The 20,064-nt window shown below is 37.0% G+C and overlaps 1 protein-coding gene across 2 annotated transcripts in view; it reads right to left on the reverse strand.

Moving 5' to 3' along the window:
• Mondo (MLX interacting protein mondo) overlaps positions 1-20,064 on the reverse strand; it is a 419,132-nt gene that overhangs the window by 303,592 nt on the left and 95,476 nt on the right. For both annotated transcript variants that reach the window (XM_017638582.1, XM_017638574.1), the window contains exon 3: positions 6,348-6,421. In XM_017638582.1, the coding sequence (XP_017494071.1) occupies positions 6,348-6,421 (74 nt within the window). The remainder of the gene's footprint in view (positions 1-6,347; positions 6,422-20,064) is intronic.

Raw genomic sequence — 20,064 nt, forward strand, 5'->3', positions numbered from 1 at the left:
CCGCACAAGAATACAATAAATATTGCCGCAATTTTGAAATTTTCATTGCCCCATGATTGCCAATCGAGCTATCACACGATTGCCGCACACGGGCCGTATTTGATTGGGCACAGTAAGCACAATATCGGCCTCTATTGCCGCATGAGTCAATGTATTGTGAAATCACACGATTGGGGCATAAAATGAGGCAATAATTGGTGTATTGCGGCAATCGTGGGATCCCATACTGCTTATTAAAAAGTTCTAAACAGAAAGATAATAAGGTTGTCTGTGAAGCAATCAATAAATAGGACTAGTGGAAATATGTGTTGCTTTTTTTGATGTTATTAAAAGTTCGCTTCCCATGTTCACCTAAGTCAAGCAACATTTTTTGGAAGAATCGAAATCACCACAAGGTGGCGTTTTATCATCAGCTGTGAGTAGCGTTTGATTGTAAAAATTTTGTATTTCGCTAGTGACTGAGTGAAAAAGTGAGAGTGTTTCTATTTTCTGGCGCCCTTTTTCATTCGGGGAATAATATCTAAAATTTGACAATGGCCCGCTAAAGCGCAAACAAAATACAAGTAATTATTGTATTTGTTGAATCGATACCACCTTATATGTATTCGCCTTGGTATAAATAAGCAATGGGAAATAAGGCAAAATTTGTTTTATTTCCAAACTTTGTTGGAAATAAAGCAAAACTCTGATTTTGGTATTATTTCCAATTCAAAAGTGAAATGAAGCAAATTTTGCGTTATTTCCGTTTGTGTTATCAGTGAGTCTAACGCTTCCTTCATGGCAGCTATTTCCACCTGAAAGACACTGCAGAAGTCCGGAAGCCTGAACATACTTTTGGTGGAGAGTTTCGGACAGAAGAAAGCTCCACCAACCCTGTCTCCAAGTTTTGATCGATCCGTGAAGAAGTTTACCCCTCCCTTCTTCGAGTAACCCCGAGGCAGAGACGGAGCCTCTGGGAGCCCTTCAGAACTCCAGAGTGCTACAACCGGATTTCCCTGAGCCTAATAGCAGTTCGTGATGCGACAAATCTGCCAGCAATATCCGCAGGCGCCGCGTTCAACATGACGTTAAGCGACAGTGTAAGTGTGGTTCCTAATGTTTCACTAATTCCGATTGTAAACGCTCCAGTTGTTTTACAAGTGTAGCCTTCTCTAGTGAGTTCCACCAGACAAAAGCTCCTTGAAACATCTGGTTTTGGGCCCTCACCTTGTACCTATAGCTCCCGTACAGCAGTAGAAGCAACCGACGCCTTACTTACAATTTCGTCAATATTAGGCTTCCATGAAAGCTTCCCATCAATGATAAAGCCTAAGTACTTGACCCTCTCTGAGAGCCGCAGACGAACACCCCCACTTGAGGGAGGGGCCACAACGGGTATCTTGCACTTCCTGATAAACAAGACCAGTTTCGACTTGCTGGGATTTACTGCGAGGCCGCCGTTGATCGCCCACCTCGTTACCTGGCTCAGGTAACCTTGAGCCAGATCAAAAAGGAGTCTAGAAATCGTCCCTTAACCAAAAGTTCCACATCATCTATGCCTATGTAGGCAATCACGCGACAGCTAGTTACCCTAGAACAAGGGTTCCCAAACTTTTTTCACCGCGGCACCCTTGTTGTGCTAAAAAAATTTCGCGGCACCCCTAATCTTAAAATGTCTACGAAAACAAGAAAACACAATGCGAACTTTATGCTCCTTTGGCTTTAATGTGAGGATTTCATTACTTCCTTTAAGTTTATTGAGAGCTTTGACAATTTTACCCTGAAACCATTTGACGCTGAAAGCTTGCTGGTGTATTTGTTTTTAACCAACTTCACAAAAAGGAGAAGGTTATCAATTCGTCGGAATATTTTTTCATTATTTTTTTATGTATGCTACCGCATAACTTGGACCACGTTAACCGATTACTAGAATTCTTTTTTTTTAAGGAAAGGTGTTTCCTCACAGGTGGTCCCATTCTAAGTTGGTTTAAATCTTATCATTGGATCATGAAGAGATTAACGATAATCTTAATTTTTTATATGGGAATTGAAATCGGTTTAGTTTTTTGCTTAAAAATTACTTGTTCATATAAGCATTTGTTGAAAATGCAGCCTCAAGTCAATCTTGCCAACAGCAGTGTTTTCTGTTTACACTCTCATCCAGAACCCTCTTGGCTCCCTTCGTAGTACATAATATTCAAAGTGCTGTCTTCACTGATGTCCAGAAGGTTTTCAAGAGCTTAATTTGTCATCTCAGTAGGTTTACTTTTCGGGTCACATGAAAACGGGTTTCATATCCAGCTGTAGACATCCTCAGAGTCAAACCTTCCAAGTTAACGCTGGAAATGTGCGTTAACACTAAGAAAATAACTTTTACAGCCAATTTCACGAAATAAATCAAATTAAAAATGATTTTCCATTTAAATCTCGAAGTTAAATATGTACGTTTTTCTGATTTTCACGCAAATTGCTGGAAATTCTAAAATATACATGTCACCGATAAAAAAAATTCGACGTGGTAGAAAAAACCAAAGATGTATTTTATCTTCGGGTTTTTAATCTAGTGGCGGCCCGGCTAGTCGCTAGGGAATACCGACGGATCATACAGTGCCTTCTCGTGACGTTTTCTGCCTCTTGCGTCATCCTAGACATCGCTCCTTTCGTTTTGCCAACCACTGCAAATATCCGCACACTAGCTCCATTTGAAACCATTTTCCTGTACAAATTTTTCGATAGCTTTAAAGTTTTCAAACTTTTTATAACTTCGTTTTCGACTGCCTCTAAAATCATGTTGATTCGCTCTTTCACAGTGCGATTGTGAAGTTCCAAAGAAAAACGTACTGGGGAACTACGCTTACTGGGGAACTACGCTTAAGAGCGAACTACACCACACAAGCGGCTTGACAAACCAAGAAAAAATATGCCTTTGCTGCAAGCCATTTGTGTTGTGTATGGGGTTTGCCGAGCCGCTGAAGGAAATTTTAATAAAAATCAAAATTTTTTGATCTCCTGGACGCCATGTTGAAGTTTGAACAAACCGCTTGCGTTGTGTATGGAAAGTTTAAAGAATTTACCCGCACTCTAGCCACTAGCGGCACCCTAGGCATACGCTCGGGGCACCCACTTTCGGAAAGCCTGCCCTGGAAGGTCGTTTACAATCGCAATCCACGATGCAGACAATTTAGGTGGCGCCACTCGCGGACCGCTAACCCTCTCTTCGTCGATTTGACAGCATCCACCCATTCGTTGCCGTCACACAATACTTCTGTTTACATTCACTGTTGCCAACTTGCTGCTTTTCGCACTAAATTTAGTGCGTAATCGAAACGCGAAAATTTTTGAGTTTGGTGCTGGTTGCCTATTTACTGCTTTTGTTTTTAGAGTGATGGTACCAAATTTGTAATTAAACAAGTAAGAAAGTTTAAATTTGGGCGGAGCCGAACATTAAATACCCGAAAGCTACCGCTACATGGTAATCCGGGGTTTACCAATTTTGTGTAAACTAGCGTCTTTAAGTTTCGAAATATTGAAGTTTCAAGCATTTCTAAAATTTACCGTTATATGAAAAGCGGTAATTTTAGTCCAATTTCAATAATTTTGAAAGTTTTGCTTTTATGTGGCAAGCACAATAACCATACCGAGTTTGGTACAAATTGGTGAACAGTTACCGAGATACATATATGTGATCATAAGTGGGCGGTGCCACGCCCATTTTCCAAAATTTTATCATAAACGTATTTCTTGGTAAAGAAGTGCTGCAATCATCAATTTAGAATAAATTAGCTTTAATATTTACTGCTTTATCGAAGATTTCGTATTTCTCTAAATTACCGTTATATGGGATGTGGGCGTGGTTATTGTCCGATTTTAAAAATTGATGTACCAAGGCCAACAACTGTGCCAAGTTTGGAAGAAATCGGTGCAGCGGTTGCCAAGATATATACATGTAACCATAAGTGGGCGTGGCTACGCCCATTTTTCAAAAATTTATAATATTCTTATTTTTCGTCTAAAAATTATTGTAAATATCAATTTTGAGTGAATAATCTTCAGTAGTTACTAAAATATCGCAGTTTTCGTATTTCTGAAAATTACCGTTATATGGGAGGTAGGCGTGGTTATTGTCCGATTTTGCCCATTTTCAATGCCATCCGTCCTACGCCCGAAAGAAGTACACGTACCAAGTTTCGTTACGATATCATAATTTTTACTGGAGTTATGGTGTGCACAGACGGACGGACGGACGGACAGACAGTCACCGCTTAATCGATTTCTCTTTTCATCCTGATCATTTATGTATACATTTGTCTATATCTATCTCGATTTGTTTTGCCTGTTACAAACAACAGTTATAATACCCTTGTGCACAAGTGCGCTCGGGTATAAAAAAAAAATGGAAGATGAAAGATTTATAGCAATCGTAAGTTTCGTAAGCAATTTTTTAAAAATGGAAACAAAATCATGGCACAATGGCAATCATAAGCGAAAGAGCATATGTTTGCCAACAAAATATTAAGCAGCACCTTCAATTATGCCACCAGATTGATTTATATTAATTTGCATCGGCATTCTTAAATAAAATTGTTTATGCATATAAAGTCCATTAAATACACCAATAAAAATTTGGCGCTCTTTCATATTCAAATCTTGGCAACCATGCCTTTTGTAAGACTCTTCCTCTTCTTCTTGTTGAGTTCGTTGTGGAATTTGATGACGTCACGCCCGGTTGCTCTCAGCTCGGTTGGCGCAATCTTGTATCCTATCATTCTTGACCCCAATCCAGAGGAGGGGAGAGAGGACACCACCTTGCGGGGTGCCCCTATCGACTCTGCGCTGAACGCAGGCGCTCCCCCACCAGATTTGCCGTTGTGCGACTAAAGTGGAAACTTTACCCTTTTTAAGCGGTAATACCCTTTTACCCGAATTTTAATAAATTAAAAATAAAAAAATCTTTACTTAAAACTCTTAAAGGAAATGCAACTCTTCTCCTTGCTGAAACTGGATTCATGTGTATGTTTGCAACACTTTTTTTACTTTTTCTGTTATGTATGTATGTTTACATGTTTTGGTTTAAAATAAACAACTATTTATTTACAAGATTTATTCTTTTATTAGATAGTATAGAAAAGTAATAAATATGGTGACCTTTTTTTCTTAAATGACTTCTTTCTTGCGACTTTCTGAAAACTTTCAACGGCAGCACTGACCCCCACTCCGCCGTAACTGTTCTGTTACGAAGTAAGCTGCAGATAAGCCTTATTGTAGGTTGGTTTCAACCCCCATATTATGAATAGACTTAACTATTGCCTCTGCAGTGACATTGTTGAAGGCCTCTTCGATATCCAGGAAGACCCCTACTGCATAATATTTATGCGTGAAGGCTTCCTCTAACTACTTTAGCAATGTGCACAAGGCGGTATCCGCAGACCTTTCCTTGGAATAACCATGCAGAGTTCTTGGGAGACACTAACGAGGAATCGCATTTCTTATGTACAGGTCTATCAATCCCTCTAGCGAATACAGACGGATAGACATAAAATCCCTAAAGTAAACATGAGAGCCTCTTCCGGCCTTCGGGATGAACGCAACACTTACTACCCTCCAACGCTTGGGGATGTACCCGGTCCTCACGCAGTTCGCATAAATAGGAGCCAACCAATTGCACGACACCTCCAGAGCCCTTTGCAGCTGCGCAGGCATGATGCCATCGTTCCCCGGCGACTTGAAGGGGTTGAACGAATTTATCGCCCAGGCTATGTGACGACCGTCCAGAAGATCGGAGAAGTACTGGACCTGAAGTACAAAATATTGTAAAGAAGTGCATTTGACTGTACTGCGACGTACGAAGTACAAGAGCTAAAAAGGAAGTTCTATATGTACTTCCGAAAGAAGTACGGTTGGTCACAGCAATATTTTAATAGGCGGAATGGCTTTGAAAACAGTATGACTAAAAGAGGGAGGTATACAAGATTGCATTTGGTTTTCAGTTTGGATTTATAAGGCCTTAAATGAGGTTTTTATGGCGACTCAAGGGCAGTTTAGCTGATGTGCTGTGGTTACGAAACACAATATATATATGTATTATAAGAGTATTGGACATAAAACTTTTCTTATCAGCGTTTTTTTTGCGCGCAGTGCTCCACTAGCGACAGTGGTCACTTTAATTCGCACGTAATTTTAAAAGAAATGTATTTATTTTCTTGAAAAAACTAAATCACAAATTTTGGACAAATGATTGATCTGAATTTTTAATATACAATAAATCGACGACAGATCGATAACTTCACGAATATATAAATAGTATGCAAATGTACGGACAGACATATGTATGTAGTTTGTATGTATGTATATAATTTTTAGCTACTTGCCTGTGGGTTGCTATGGATGTCAACGTCCAGCGGTGAGGCGAACTGGCATACCGGTGTCCTACGTTTTAATATGACTGCAAAGAGATAACAGCACATGAATTAAATCACAAATGTCTAAGACAGTGACAGCCGCACGAGGAGAAGTTGTATTTTTATATTTTTTTTTTTGTTTGGTTGTTAGACAAATTTTCTCAAGCGCCAAGTACAAATTTTATAATTTAGATTTTACACGACAAAGATGGGACAAATTTATAACACTTGAAGAAATATGATAAGTAAGAACTATTTACATACACGTGTATGTAGCTGTGCGTACATATGTATACATACACAAGATATCACGAACAGCGTAGGGCAAAGATTAGCAACATTATTTAACCCCGGCCAACTTTGTGGCTATATATTTTATTCAGATACAATTAAAACCGATTTTATGACTTCAACTGTTATTATTAGAGTTTAATTCAATACTCTCAGTTTATTTCAATTAAGAATATAGAACAAGAAAATGCTCAAATTTACTTTTAACGAGTCTTTTTGTTCATTGTCAAGTTAACGAGCACTGAAATATCAACATTTTGTGATATTTCTCATAAGTGATATTTCAAAAATTTAAAATTTTTATTCACAGACATAAACGAATATTAAAAAAGATGTCTAGCTTTGATCCAAGGCGAATACATATAAGGTGGTATCGACTCAAGAAATCGTCACTTGCAATGCAAAAAGACGTAACAACTTCGTAACTGAAATGGAAAAAGTCGTGACTAAATTTTTGTTTTTCATTAAATGATGTGGGAGTTGTAATTCGATGAAATCCATCATATCAATCAAAAACTGAATTGTGAATTAGTTATGACTTTTTTAATTTCAGCGACGATGTTTATTAAATCTTTTGGCATTCAGGTGACGAAATACAACAATTACTTGTATTTTGGTTTTGCTTTTAGCGGGCCATTGTCAAATTTCAACTATTCTCCCCCGTNTAATTCGATGAAATCCATCATATCAATCAAAAACTGAATTGTGAATTAGTTATGACTTTTTTAATTTCAGCGACGATGTTTATTAAATCTTTTGGCATTCAGGTGACGAAATACAACAATTACTTGTATTTTGGTTTTGCTTTTAGCGGGCCATTGTCAAATTTCAACTATTCTCCCCCGTATGAAAAAGGGCGACAGAAAATACAAACACTCTCACGTTTTCACTCACTCACTAACGAAATCGCCTTGCTTTGATCACACATAAATGTGGGTGTTTTTAAACAAAAATGCATGTGACAAAGTAAAGTCGGAATTTTTAAGTTCTCACCCCCTGAAATTGCTCTATACCGAAAAATATACCCCTATTTTTTTTATTTTGAAATCAAAAAATATTTATAGGTCGCTATTTTATAGGGAGGAAAAAAGAACACTTTTCGTAGAAATGGTATATAATTCTTGAAAATCAATATTTTTCGATCGGAAAACTCTGTTTCTCTTCATTAGACTCCCAGTAATAATACCCAATAATTTATTTAACCCCTATGAAATACATGGAAAACTTTGAGGGATTTGAGAGACCTCTAAATATTTTTTGATTGCAAAATAAATAAAAGGGGTTATATATTTTTCGATACAGAACAATCCTAGGAGTGAGAGCATTAAAATTCTGACTTTACTTATCTTCGACCACCCTAATGTATGTACACACAGTGGCGGTCAAGAGTGGGCGAATGATGTTTTGCTTTTAATATTTCCAATGTTTTTCAAGCTAAATTTGTTTGTTATTTTTTTATACACTTGTGGTTCATAATTTAACATTCAAACTTCATTTAGAAAAATCCCCGAAAATATAAAATTTTTGGAGGAGGCATTTAGAAGGCTAATAAATTTTGGTAAAATAAGTGCAAGTTTTGGGGTCGAGCGAAATGCAGGGTGTGGATGAAGGGTAACACAGCACACAGGGGACCTGGTTTGCCTAGCCACTCCCACATCAAGACCTTAGTGCGCGAAAAGCTTCTTTCAAGAGGTGACCCTGTTTCCACAGAACACAATGGATCTAGTCCTGGAGGGTGTCGAATCTACCCTCTCCCCTAATCCAGGGTGTCATGCGTCACCGGGCTCATTGGATGGTTTACAATCAGGGGCTTTCCGACTGTATTCTAACGCCGCTTCCCGGATCCCTGCCCCCCTCAGGGAGTAAAGGTTGACTTACCGCGACATGTTTTTCCCCTTTCCCTTTGTCCGACCACCGAAAGGCTTCTGCTTAGTAGGTGGCCAAAGAACCAGATGACAATGGATAATAATATAGCAGCCTCGAAACCGTCACGGTGCCGCCGCTAGAAACGGCGAAGAAAAGTCCAGAAAACCTACTATCTCGGTAACCGCATCGACGGCACCGACGATAGGGGCTGCACAGCCCAAGCAGTTTCGGTCTTCCGCAGAATCTGGAGGAAAGGCTAAACCCCCAGAGGGAAAGCAAACTTCAAGGGATACCGGCAGAACTATACCCCGTGAGGCAAAGTCGAAGCCGGTGGAAAAGCTACGGATGGCCCCTCCTCTCCTTTGCCACCCCGGGCACATCCAACTCGAAGGGGGTAGTAGCCGAGCCCAAGTCCTACACGGACAAGCAAAGGACTACTCCTGCGAGTAAAACTTCGATGACCGGAGCAAACGACCTCGATCTGCACCCCAGCTGCTCCAAAGCAGCAAAAACAATTCTTACCTCCGTCTGGGCCCAGCGGGACTTCGCCAAGCGAACCTCTGGGAAAGGCGGGAAGGACAAACCACGCACTCAGGCAAACCCAAGGAAGGACCTAGCCTCTAGGAGAGAGCGATCTCAGGGCGACACGTCAAGTGGTTCTAAGATGCATAGGGCTTCCTCTCCCACTAACCGTCCGTCCATGGCCGTACCCACCACGAAGACATACAGCGAGGCCGCCAAAGAGTACCTCGCGCTGTCAGTGTTGGACAAGGGCCACCTGGACGCTCACATTAGTACGGACAACTGGAAGTCCGTCCTGATGGGTCTATGCAGGGTGTAGAAAGGGATAATCCAGAAGTATCCCGGCCCTGCACCACTCGCCTCGTACTCATTGACAACAAGTAAGAAAGTCTAAGTTCGGGCGGAGCCGAACATTAAATACCCGGCGCAAGTATTAAATATATGTTTTTTCGCCCTTCCGAAACCTACCGCTAGATGGTAAGCCGGGGTGTATCAGTTTTGAGTAAATTAGCGTCCTTAAATTTCGAAATATTACAGTTTCAAGCATCTCTGAAATTTACCGTTATATGAAAAGCTCCCGTAATTTTAGTCCGATTTCAATAATTTCAACGTTCTGCTTTTATGGGGCAAGCACAATAAAAATACCGAGTTTGGCAGAAATTGGTGGAACGGTTACCGATATACATATATGTGATCATAAGTGGGCGGTGCCACGCCCATTTTCCAAAATTTTACCCTAAGCGTATTTCTTGGTAAAGAATTGTTGCAAGCATCAATTTTGAATATCGAAGATTTTGTATTTCTCTAAATTACCGTTATATGGGATGTGGGCGTGGTTATTGTCCGATTTTTTAGATTTTCGGCAATTTAGTATGCTGTACCAAGGCCATCAACTGTGCCAAGTTTTGGAAGAAATTGGTGCAGCGGTTACCAAGATATATACACATGTAACCATAAGTGGGCGTGGCTACGCCCATTTTCTAAAAATTTATAATATTTCTATTTTTCGTCTGAAAATTATTGTAAATATCAATTTTGAGTGAATTATCTTCAGTGGGCGTGGTTACAGTCCGATTTCGCCCATTTTCGATACCAACCTACCTTGGATTAATGGAAACCTACATACCAAATTGCGTTGGGATATCTCAATTTTTGCTCGAGTTATCGTGTACACGGACCGACGGACAGACGGATAGACGGACGGACAGACAGACATGGCTTAATCGACTTCTCTATTCATTATGAGCATTTATGTATACATTTGTCTATATCTATCTCGATTCGTTTTGGCTGTTACAAACAACCGTTATGTGAACAAAATTAATATACCCTTGTGCACAAGTGCGCTCGGGCATAAAAATTGTTTTTGTTGTTACTTAATTTTTTTTTAATTTTATTTGATTAATATATTCAAATTTACTTTATTATATTTTCGTTTGTTTTATTGTATTTCGCTTTACTTATTTTATTATTAGTTAATTAAAATTTTTATAGTTTATTTTTTTTTTTTTAAAGTCAAAGACGACTAACTAAGAACAATTAAAACAAGTAAGAAAGTCTAAGTTCGGGCGGAGCCGAACATTAAATACCCGGCGCAAGTATTAAATATATGTTTTTTAACCCTTCCGAAACCTTCCGCTAGATGGTAAGCCGAGGTGTATCAATTTTGAGTAAATTAGCGTCCTTCAATTTCGAAATATTGAAGTTTCAAGCATTTCTTAAATTTACCGTTATATGAGAATCGGCCGTTATTTTAGTCCGATTTCAATAATTTTCAACGTTTTGCTTACACGTGGCAAGTACAATAACCATACCGAGTTTGGTACAAATTGGTAGAACGGTTACCGATATACGTATATGTTATCATAAGTGGGCGGTGCCACGCCCAGTTTACAAAATTTTACCATAAACGTATTTCTTGGTAAAGAATTGTTGCAAGCATCAATTTTGAATAAATTAGCTTCAATATTTACTGATTTATCGAAGATTTTGTATTTCTCTAAATTACCGTTATATGGGATGTGGGCGTGGTTATTGTCCGATTTTAAAAAGTTTCGGCGATTTTTTATGCTGTACCAAGGCCAACAACTGTGCCAAGTTTGGAAGAAATTGGTGCAGCGGTTACCAAGATATACACATGTAACCATAAGTGGGCGTGGCTACGCCCATTTTCCAAAAATTTATAATATTCTTATTTTTCGTCTAAAAATTATTGTAAATATCAATTTTGAGTGAATTATCTTCAGTAGTTACTAAAATATCGCAGTTTTCGTATTTCTGGAAATTACCGTTATATGGGAAGTGGGCGTGGTTAAAGTCCGATTTCGCCCATTTTCAATACCAACCTACCTTGGATTAAGGGAAACCTACATACCAAATTTCGTTGAGATATCTCAATTTTTGCTCGAGTTATCGTGTACACGGACAGACGGACAGACGGACGGACAGACAGACATGGCTTAATCGATTTCTTTTTTCATCCTGATCATTTATGTATACATTTGTCTATATCTATCCCGATTCGTTTTGGCTGTTACAAACAACCGTTATGTGAACAAAATTAATATACCCTTGTGCACAAGTGCGCTCGGGTATAAAAATGGGCGTGGCACCTCCCTTACAAACTGAATTTTGTATACTACATATCTCTGAAAGTATTTGGACAGAGAATTGGAATTTGGTATGAAGATATGTATATGAAATAAATTCCAAAACTCATCGCGAAAAATGGGCATTATTGGAAATAGGGGCATGGCACCTCCAATTAGAGGCGGAAAACAATCGATAGTATTGACTATCGATATATGCCGATAGTATTGATGAACACTATCGATATATCGATACTATCAGCCATATTTCATTTATAAAAAAAGAAAAAAAATTATTAAAAGATGCCGTTTTATGAAATTAAATTCACCATATCTTGTACAATTTTATTTGTTTGCATAAGAATTTTTCTGAAAAACCTTAAGTTTTATTCGGCGATCATTAACAGTTAATCCGACCTTGCTGAAAACTCTCTCTGACTCAACAGATGATGCTGGAGTACAAAGTTATTTGATACCAAATACTATATATATATATTAAGCGTTGTTTTTGATGGCGGGTAATATCGAGATCCATAACATTAAACAAATTAATAAAACATTTATCATTAACTTTTCTGAACAATTTAAGATCGCTGATTACCATTAAGAAAACTGCTTTATTTATTCCTTTTTACGTTGACTTTCATTATCATATGCATATTGTTAACACAAGACCATAATGTTTTAAAAGGTACTTGTAATTTTTGTTACACAAAAGGGGTTGCAATTAGGGATGCGCGATTAATCGGTTAATTAATTTTTTGATTAATCATAAACCTGACGCTAAGCATAATAAGCAGCGCTGCGATAGATTTACTTTCCTTAGCTTTCGAAAAATAATTCCAAACTGCAGAAATTTTAGATTTTTATTTGTCGTGGAGAATGCGCGACTTAGCTTTTCGATCCCCCCTTTTTCGTGTAATAAGAACTACCAAATCGTCATTCTCATTGGTAAAAGTTACCAAGACCCATCGTTTAATTCATTATTTATTGTGTGCCCCGAAGGGAGACAGTTTTCTTATTGGTCTTGCATTACAGCCGACTGTATCGATGGTCTTAAAACATCGATAGTATTTTTTTAAAAGACAAACCATCGATATATCGATAGTATCGTCGATATTTTTCAACCTCTACCTCCAGTAGAAATGTTCATACTCAAGAATGATAGAATACAAGATTGCGCCGATTGCAGCAGAATTCATGAGAGTAATTTTGGCGTGACGTCACTGTAGAGTTGACAACTGAGAGCGGCAAACAAAACTGCTGTCTAGTGATGTGCTGAATTGTCGGTAATTTACATTAAACCTTCACCACTATATGCATTTCAAGTTTAGAAAAAACTTTCATTACTAATTTATATGGATGCTTTCCATTTCCAGACAACCGGTCAGGTACGAGCATGATTTTTAATTTCGACCAAACTCAAATACATTGTTTGTTGGACCAAATAATGAGACACATATTTTTTCTTTTGCCTCGGAAAATTTTTCGGCCGAATTAAACGCAATTTTGTTTTTCAGGCAAATCAACTTTTCGAATTGACAGTGAGAATGTTTTTTTAAAATGCCCATAACTTTGTCAAAATTTAATAGATTCCAACAATGTTTTTACTCAAATGTCAGTAATTCTTGTCACTTCAAGATAGAATGATATAATTATTGATTATGATTATTTAAAATTTTTTATTTAACAATAAACAAAAAGTGCAAATTTTTTTTAAACTTAATTTCTCAAAAAGTGTATTTTTTTTTTCTCTCAAACTTTTTTACCGGGAAAGAGACACTTTGAACTACAATCAACCCAAATCTCTAATAGCGAAGATTTTTTTTTCTGAGTTATGATATTTTATAGAAAATATACGTTTTTGTGGTACATACTACAATATTCTTATATTGTTTAACTAAATGGAACATATGTATGTAATATATCAGCAAAAAGTACAGCCGTGATCATTTTTTGTGTATCAAATAGATATTAGAACACACTTTCCACCATACAGTTTCGAAATACAAAATCACATTTTCCCGCTTTTTATATTAGAGATTTGGGTTGATTGTAGGTCAAAGTGTCTCTTTCCCGGTAAAAAAGTTTGACAGAAAAAAAATACACTTTTTGAGAAATTAAATTAAAAAAAAATATGCACTTTTTGTTTATTGTTAAATAAAAAATTTTAAATAATGAAAATCAATAATTATATCATTCTATCTTGAAGTGACAAGAATTACTGACATTTGAGTAAAAACATTGTTGGAATCTATTAAATTTTGACAAAGTTATGGGCATTTTAAAAAAACATTCTCACTGTCAATTCGAATAATCGATTTTTGCCTGAAAAACAAAATCGCGTTTAATTCGGCCGAAAAATTTTTCCGAGCCAAAAGAAAAAATACGTGTCTCATTATTTGGACCAACAAACAATGTATTTGAGTTTGGTCGAAATTAAAAATCATGCTCGTACCTGACCTGGTACGTAATGGAAAGCATCTATGATATCGGCTAAAACACTTGAACTTATCGCAATAGAGAAATTTTGTTTTATCAGTTTTAACCCTAGTCGATCCAGGGTTCAAAAAAACTACTTTGACGGATGAAGAGGATGGGGGGGGGGGAGATTCTGCAACCAGTTAGCGACAAGTTGCGGATCGATATCGCACTTGTTGACGTCAAAATATTTCATATCATACGTCAACAAAACCGATACCGATTCGAAAATTGTCGCTAATTGGTTACAGAATCTGCCCCCAGGCCTACAAAAATGATATCGTCCGATTCAGCTGGAACAAAAATGCTTTAAACAAGTAAAAGTTTCTCTGTATTATGGCCTCGAACCGACATACATATATACATCTTTCATTTGAATCAGTATTAAAAGCTCTACTGGCGCCTACATTCGGGTTTTGATAGGCGACTCTCCCCTGAACCGTTTTTTCCATATTTTTGGCCTATGTGCGTTTTTATTCGAAACCTAAATGTTTCGGTACCGAGTATCGAGAGTATTGAATACTTAAAAGTATTCACTCAGCACATCACTACTGCTGCCATCTCGACTGTGACGTCAGCAAAATAGCTGATTCTATCAAATTCACTGAGAGCCGATTAGCGGTATTGCCATCAGCGCCACCTTCTGTATTCTCTCCACCGTGGTTCATACTGGTATCTCTGAGCGTGCTTGTGGTATAGTACTGGAATTTGGTAGTGCGATACATATATGAAACTGATTCCATAGTCATAGAGAAAAATGGGCCTTATTGAAAAAGAAGACGTGGCACATCCCATATTTACTAAATATTTCATAGCGTTTATTTCCGGAAGTGTTTTTAGAAGATTACTGGAACTGGGTATCATGTGATGCAAAATCAATTCCATACTCATGTAGAAATATGAGAGTTATTGGAAAAGGAGGCGTGGAACTCCCATACAAACTTAATTTTTGATACGGTGCATCTCTGGAAGTGTTGTGGTATGTATAATACAGGAACTTGGTAGAAAGATATCTGAAATACATTCTAAACTTTGTCGACAATAGTGGTGATTATTTGATAAGTGACTGCGACGTCTTCCATACATACTGACACTTTCATATTGCAAATATTATAAAAAGTTCCGTAGTATCTCCCAGACAAATGAAGTGTTCTTACATTAAATTTCTGGAAGTATTTTAAATAGGGTAGTGGAATTTCTTATGGAGATTCAAAAAATTTCGGAGTTGATGGAAAAGGGCAACTACGATATGATCTAAAATTCTCACGATGCATGACTCTGAAAAAATGTAAAATTAATTGAATTATGTAAAGTTGGAGCTATAAAAACCCGGGTGTAGCACCTGGCGAAAATATACACGTTCACGCGACGGATATCTGGAACCATTTTAAGCATAGAGGGATTAATATCTCTCATACTATCGTAACAAAAATGTCAGTGAAAGCAAAATTATATAATTTCATAATTTTAAAAGCCCTAAATACCTTAACTCGGTAAAACAAAATATACAGCTATAGTAAAATGAGAGTAGAAATGCGAATATTATATAACATTTTTAAATTGTTTTGCATATTTGTATAAAAATGTGACGTGAAACCCGCGGGTATAAGCTAGTCCTGAATAAAATTAATATACAAATTAATAACGTCTACAATTTCTTGTACAAACTTTAAGCATGCGACGTAAAAGGTATGTTAAAAATCGGAGCATCATATTTATAGCAGTAAACAGTGCAAAAGCTACAAAAAATTAAAAATTCGGACCTTATTTTGAAAGCGTTGACAGCAGTTGTGAACATTAACAAGCCAGAAACAAAGGTCAGGAGAGTCAAAAAATATGGTCCATACTCCTTCTGCCTAAAGTAAGAAACGACCCCTCAATTAATGAAACGTAACTGGATTTCGATATCATGAAATACGCCTTTGATGGCGTTAAATTTCATAAAATGTTAAAAATCTTTCTGAGATCACCAAAATATTGTGTTTACACCTCATGGGAGTGTGAATAGAATCAAACACATTTTTAAGTGTACTTGAAGCCAACCTCTGTTATCGCCAGGGAACGGATTTTTAGGACCTAAATACCTATAAAAAAGGCAAAATAAAGTAACGAAATAGGCTGGAAAAGGCAAAATAAAAAGCGAAAAAGGCAGGAAAAGGCACTAGGTATTGTAAAAAAGGCAAAAAAAGGCAAAATAAAATTGCGAAAAAGGCAGGAAAAGGTAAAAAAAGGGTATTGCAAAAAAAGCAAAATAAGGCACTAAAAAAGACAGAAAATACGAAGAGCAATCAAAAAAAATATATTTTTTAGAAATGTTTATATTACAAGTAAAAAGAGAAAAACTCTGAACTTGTTTCATTATATGAAAAATTTGTACTTTGAATCTTTGACTATTTTATCCTTTCGAGTTTCTAACTCATAAAACTTTAATCTGTATAGTTGTAGTAACATTGAACCACAAGATGCATTTTGAAGTTTTCTGGCAGCATTTTCATTCGATTTTCGCGAAGAAAAGCCTTGAATGTACTAAATGTGCGCTCGACGTAAGTTGATACAAGTGGAGCCCAATTTAAATATGGAACGTTTGAAACGTTCATATTATCAGGAATAAGGGCGTTTTCCTCGCCCTTTACAATTTTATCCACACCCCTTATTGTCTTTAAGCCCCCGTTAGCCGAGGAAACGGCTTTGAATTTTTCCAACACCAATTTGGCAAGAGGTCCCTGCGCTTCTACATATAAGCCGCATGGGCATGTGTATATTTTTTAATCCTAAAAAAATTGTAAATGCTATAATCACTTTTTTAAAGGTAGAAAAGGCAAAAAAAGGCAAATATCTTAAAAAAGGCAAATATCTTAAAAAAGGCAAATATCTTAAAAAAGGCAAAAAAAGGCAAATATCTTAAAAAAGGCAACATCAAATGTGTATATATGGAATCAGAGAAAGCTAAATCGTGGACATTCTTAATCGAATATACTCTATCTCTTTAGCAGGAAAAAATGCAATTTCCATAAAATCCGTTCCCTGGTTATCACATTTGTTTCGCAAATTTTTATTGATGTGCTCGATAAATCACGGATTTTTGGCAAAAAGTGACCGGGTCTTATTTTCGCACTCTCCAATCCCTTACTTAGGACACTTTGGTGTTCACCACAACTTAAAGGGGCAGCCAGATGGACAAAACGAAGTCGAAATTAAAAAAAAAGTCAGTAAATAAAGAATATAAAATTGTTAGTTAGTTGTTGTGGAGTGATAAAAAAAAATAAATAATTCCAGTACGCAGCTCTCGTCCCTTGGCTACCGCGTACACCAAGTCCTCTTTCTTTGTTTGCTTACTTGTACAAAAGACAACACTTGGGGCCTGTAACACAAAGTTTACAATTGTAGAAAGTCTACAAGTTATTAGGGGTTCGCTTGTAGCTACAAGTTCTATAATTTTTTGCAACACAATATTATTTTATACACTTGTAGCTATCAGCGAAATATTCTACACTTGTGAATATAGTTTCTACAAGCATATGTAGATGCACTTCGATTTGCACTTTGATATACAAATTTTGAATAGCCTTTATTTAGTTATTTACAAGCTAGAGCTCTTTTTAAAAATCGACTATCCGGCTACTCGCTTAGTCGGCTAGTCGATTAGCAACTGTTTTGTCGGTTGATAGTCGAATAGCAATTATTCGATTAACCGCTCGCATTCAACTAACTGTTCAGTTTCGTCTAACCGCTCACTATCGAGTAGTCTGAAATTCGACTAACAGAAATTATTCAAATAGTGACAGTTTTTCACCATAAAATTATTTGTATTAGCGCGGTTGGGTTTTGTTAATATGCATAAGAATTCTAAAAACCAAAAAAAAATTTACTCAAAGAAAACAACTAGTCGATAAATCGAAAATGAACGGATTTTCGACTAGTTCCCTGCAAAAAATTGCTGACCATATCAAAAAGAAATTATCGATTGTACGCTCGCATAAATATGTACTACATACATACATCAAAGAAAATTTTACTTTATTGTTAGCTGTGGTGCAAAATATAGAAGAAGCCGGTGAATTTAAAGAAACAATTAATAATAATCAGTGTATTCAATTTGTATTTAAAAAAAATTGCAAAAAACCCATTTTTAACTCTATGTGGATAGAAAAGAAAAAATTTTAGGCCAGTGCGCTTAGGCCGACTGAGGAGGCAGGGACTACAGTGCTGAAATACAGTGCAACGCCAACGTGGGACTCCAGCAAAACCTAAGAATGGAGGCAGAAGGACCAAACGGCGCTGAGGAATTTATTTTTAGCGACGAAAATTCAGACCCCTATGAAAAATTAGTAGAATTGTCTGAGCTCAGTAGCCCTGAAAAAGCTTGCGAAATTAAGTTAATATTCGACAATATATTTTTACAAATAAAAAAACAACATAAACAAAATCTAATTGTATTTTTTAATTTGCTTGCATGTGTTCTTGGTTATTTCGCTGCCATCTATTCAGTAATTTATCAATTATTTAGAAGTTAGAATAGTGGTCAGAAAAATCACTAATTATCGTGATATTTTCCCAATAGTTTCATCGCTAAACTCACTTGTATATGACCAACTAGATGACATGTATGAGCGAGTGAACACACTGTAAGGCAAATGCACCCATGTGTGTGCAAGAAAGGGATGTACTTTCACACACCTGGTGAAGTGGTCACTTTTTTCCCTAAGCCCATAAAAAACTAACCGCTAAACAAGCAACAATGTTGAATTGCCATGCAGCTTCGCCTCCTGTACCGCAGCTATTAACATTCCGTGCCGACCCATGAAGACTGTTATCTCCTCGATCTTACTCTGAAGACCGTTACAGTTAAATTGTAAAATATTTGTGTTCCTAGGGAGATTTATTGGAATGTGAGGTGTTAATGAAGTGTGTTGCCTGCCCGCCACTTTCAGTGCGTGCTGATGCCCTGTGGTGGTAATGGGCGGCGCAAAGTAGTCGGAGAAGCTATGTTTTACGCGAAAAATTAGAAGGGCTGTTACGACTATAATAAAAATGCATCATCGTAGTATTTTAGTTATGCTAAATCTGAATATGTCATAAAATTTTTAGTTTGACAGTTGACAGCTGTCAAATCAACTGCTAATTTCTCTAAAAATAAGAAAATCTTTTTGAAAATACCACTTACTAGCAGACCCGGCGAACTTCGTCCCGCCCAAAATTTTTATATATTTTATTGAAACTTTTTGGTAAAACATTTTCACCAACAATTCACGTTTACGATTTTCATTGGCACATTTGTCTGCTAAGATTAAGGTTTTCTCACTTGGCTATTTTTAGTAATAGCTCGACTTCAGCACCACTTGGCAGCACGTTTTTGCAATAGTATTGCATACATATTTAAAACATTAGCCAAATCGGATCATAAATAAGATTTTCAGTAAAAACTCAACTTCAGCGCCAACTGTTGGATTAAATTGTGAAACTAAACCATCCAGAGACCCACTCAAATACACAAAAAGTTTCGCTAAAATCCGTACAACTATTTAGGAGGATTTCACTCACAAACACACCTACAGAAGAATAAAAAAATTCATTCAAAGATAGCTAAAGGTCGGTAAGTTTGTAGGCCTTACACCCCTTTTCAAATAGCCCAAATTTTCTCCATGAATATGGGCTTGATTTCAACTATATACATATCTCCATACGAAGTTCCAGTTTCAGAGATATGCAGTATAAAGATTTGATTTATATGGGAGGTGCCACGCCCCCCTTTCCAACAGCTGCCCTCTTTCTTCATGCGTATGCGATTGATTTCGTATATCTCCATACCAAGTTCCAAAACTCCACCATGAACACTTCCAAAGATAGGCAGTATGAAAAATTCGGTTTGTATGGAAGATGCCACGCCCCCTTTTCCAATGGTTCCCATTTTTCTCCAAGAGTATGCGATTTATTTCGTG

Source organism: Rhagoletis zephyria, unplaced genomic scaffold (assembly GCF_001687245.7).
Source record: "Rhagoletis zephyria isolate East Lansing unplaced genomic scaffold, Rhagoletis_zephyria_1.1 Rzeph_scaffold_00144, whole genome shotgun sequence".
In the NCBI taxonomy this organism is placed as follows: domain Eukaryota; kingdom Metazoa; phylum Arthropoda; class Insecta; order Diptera; family Tephritidae; genus Rhagoletis; species Rhagoletis zephyria.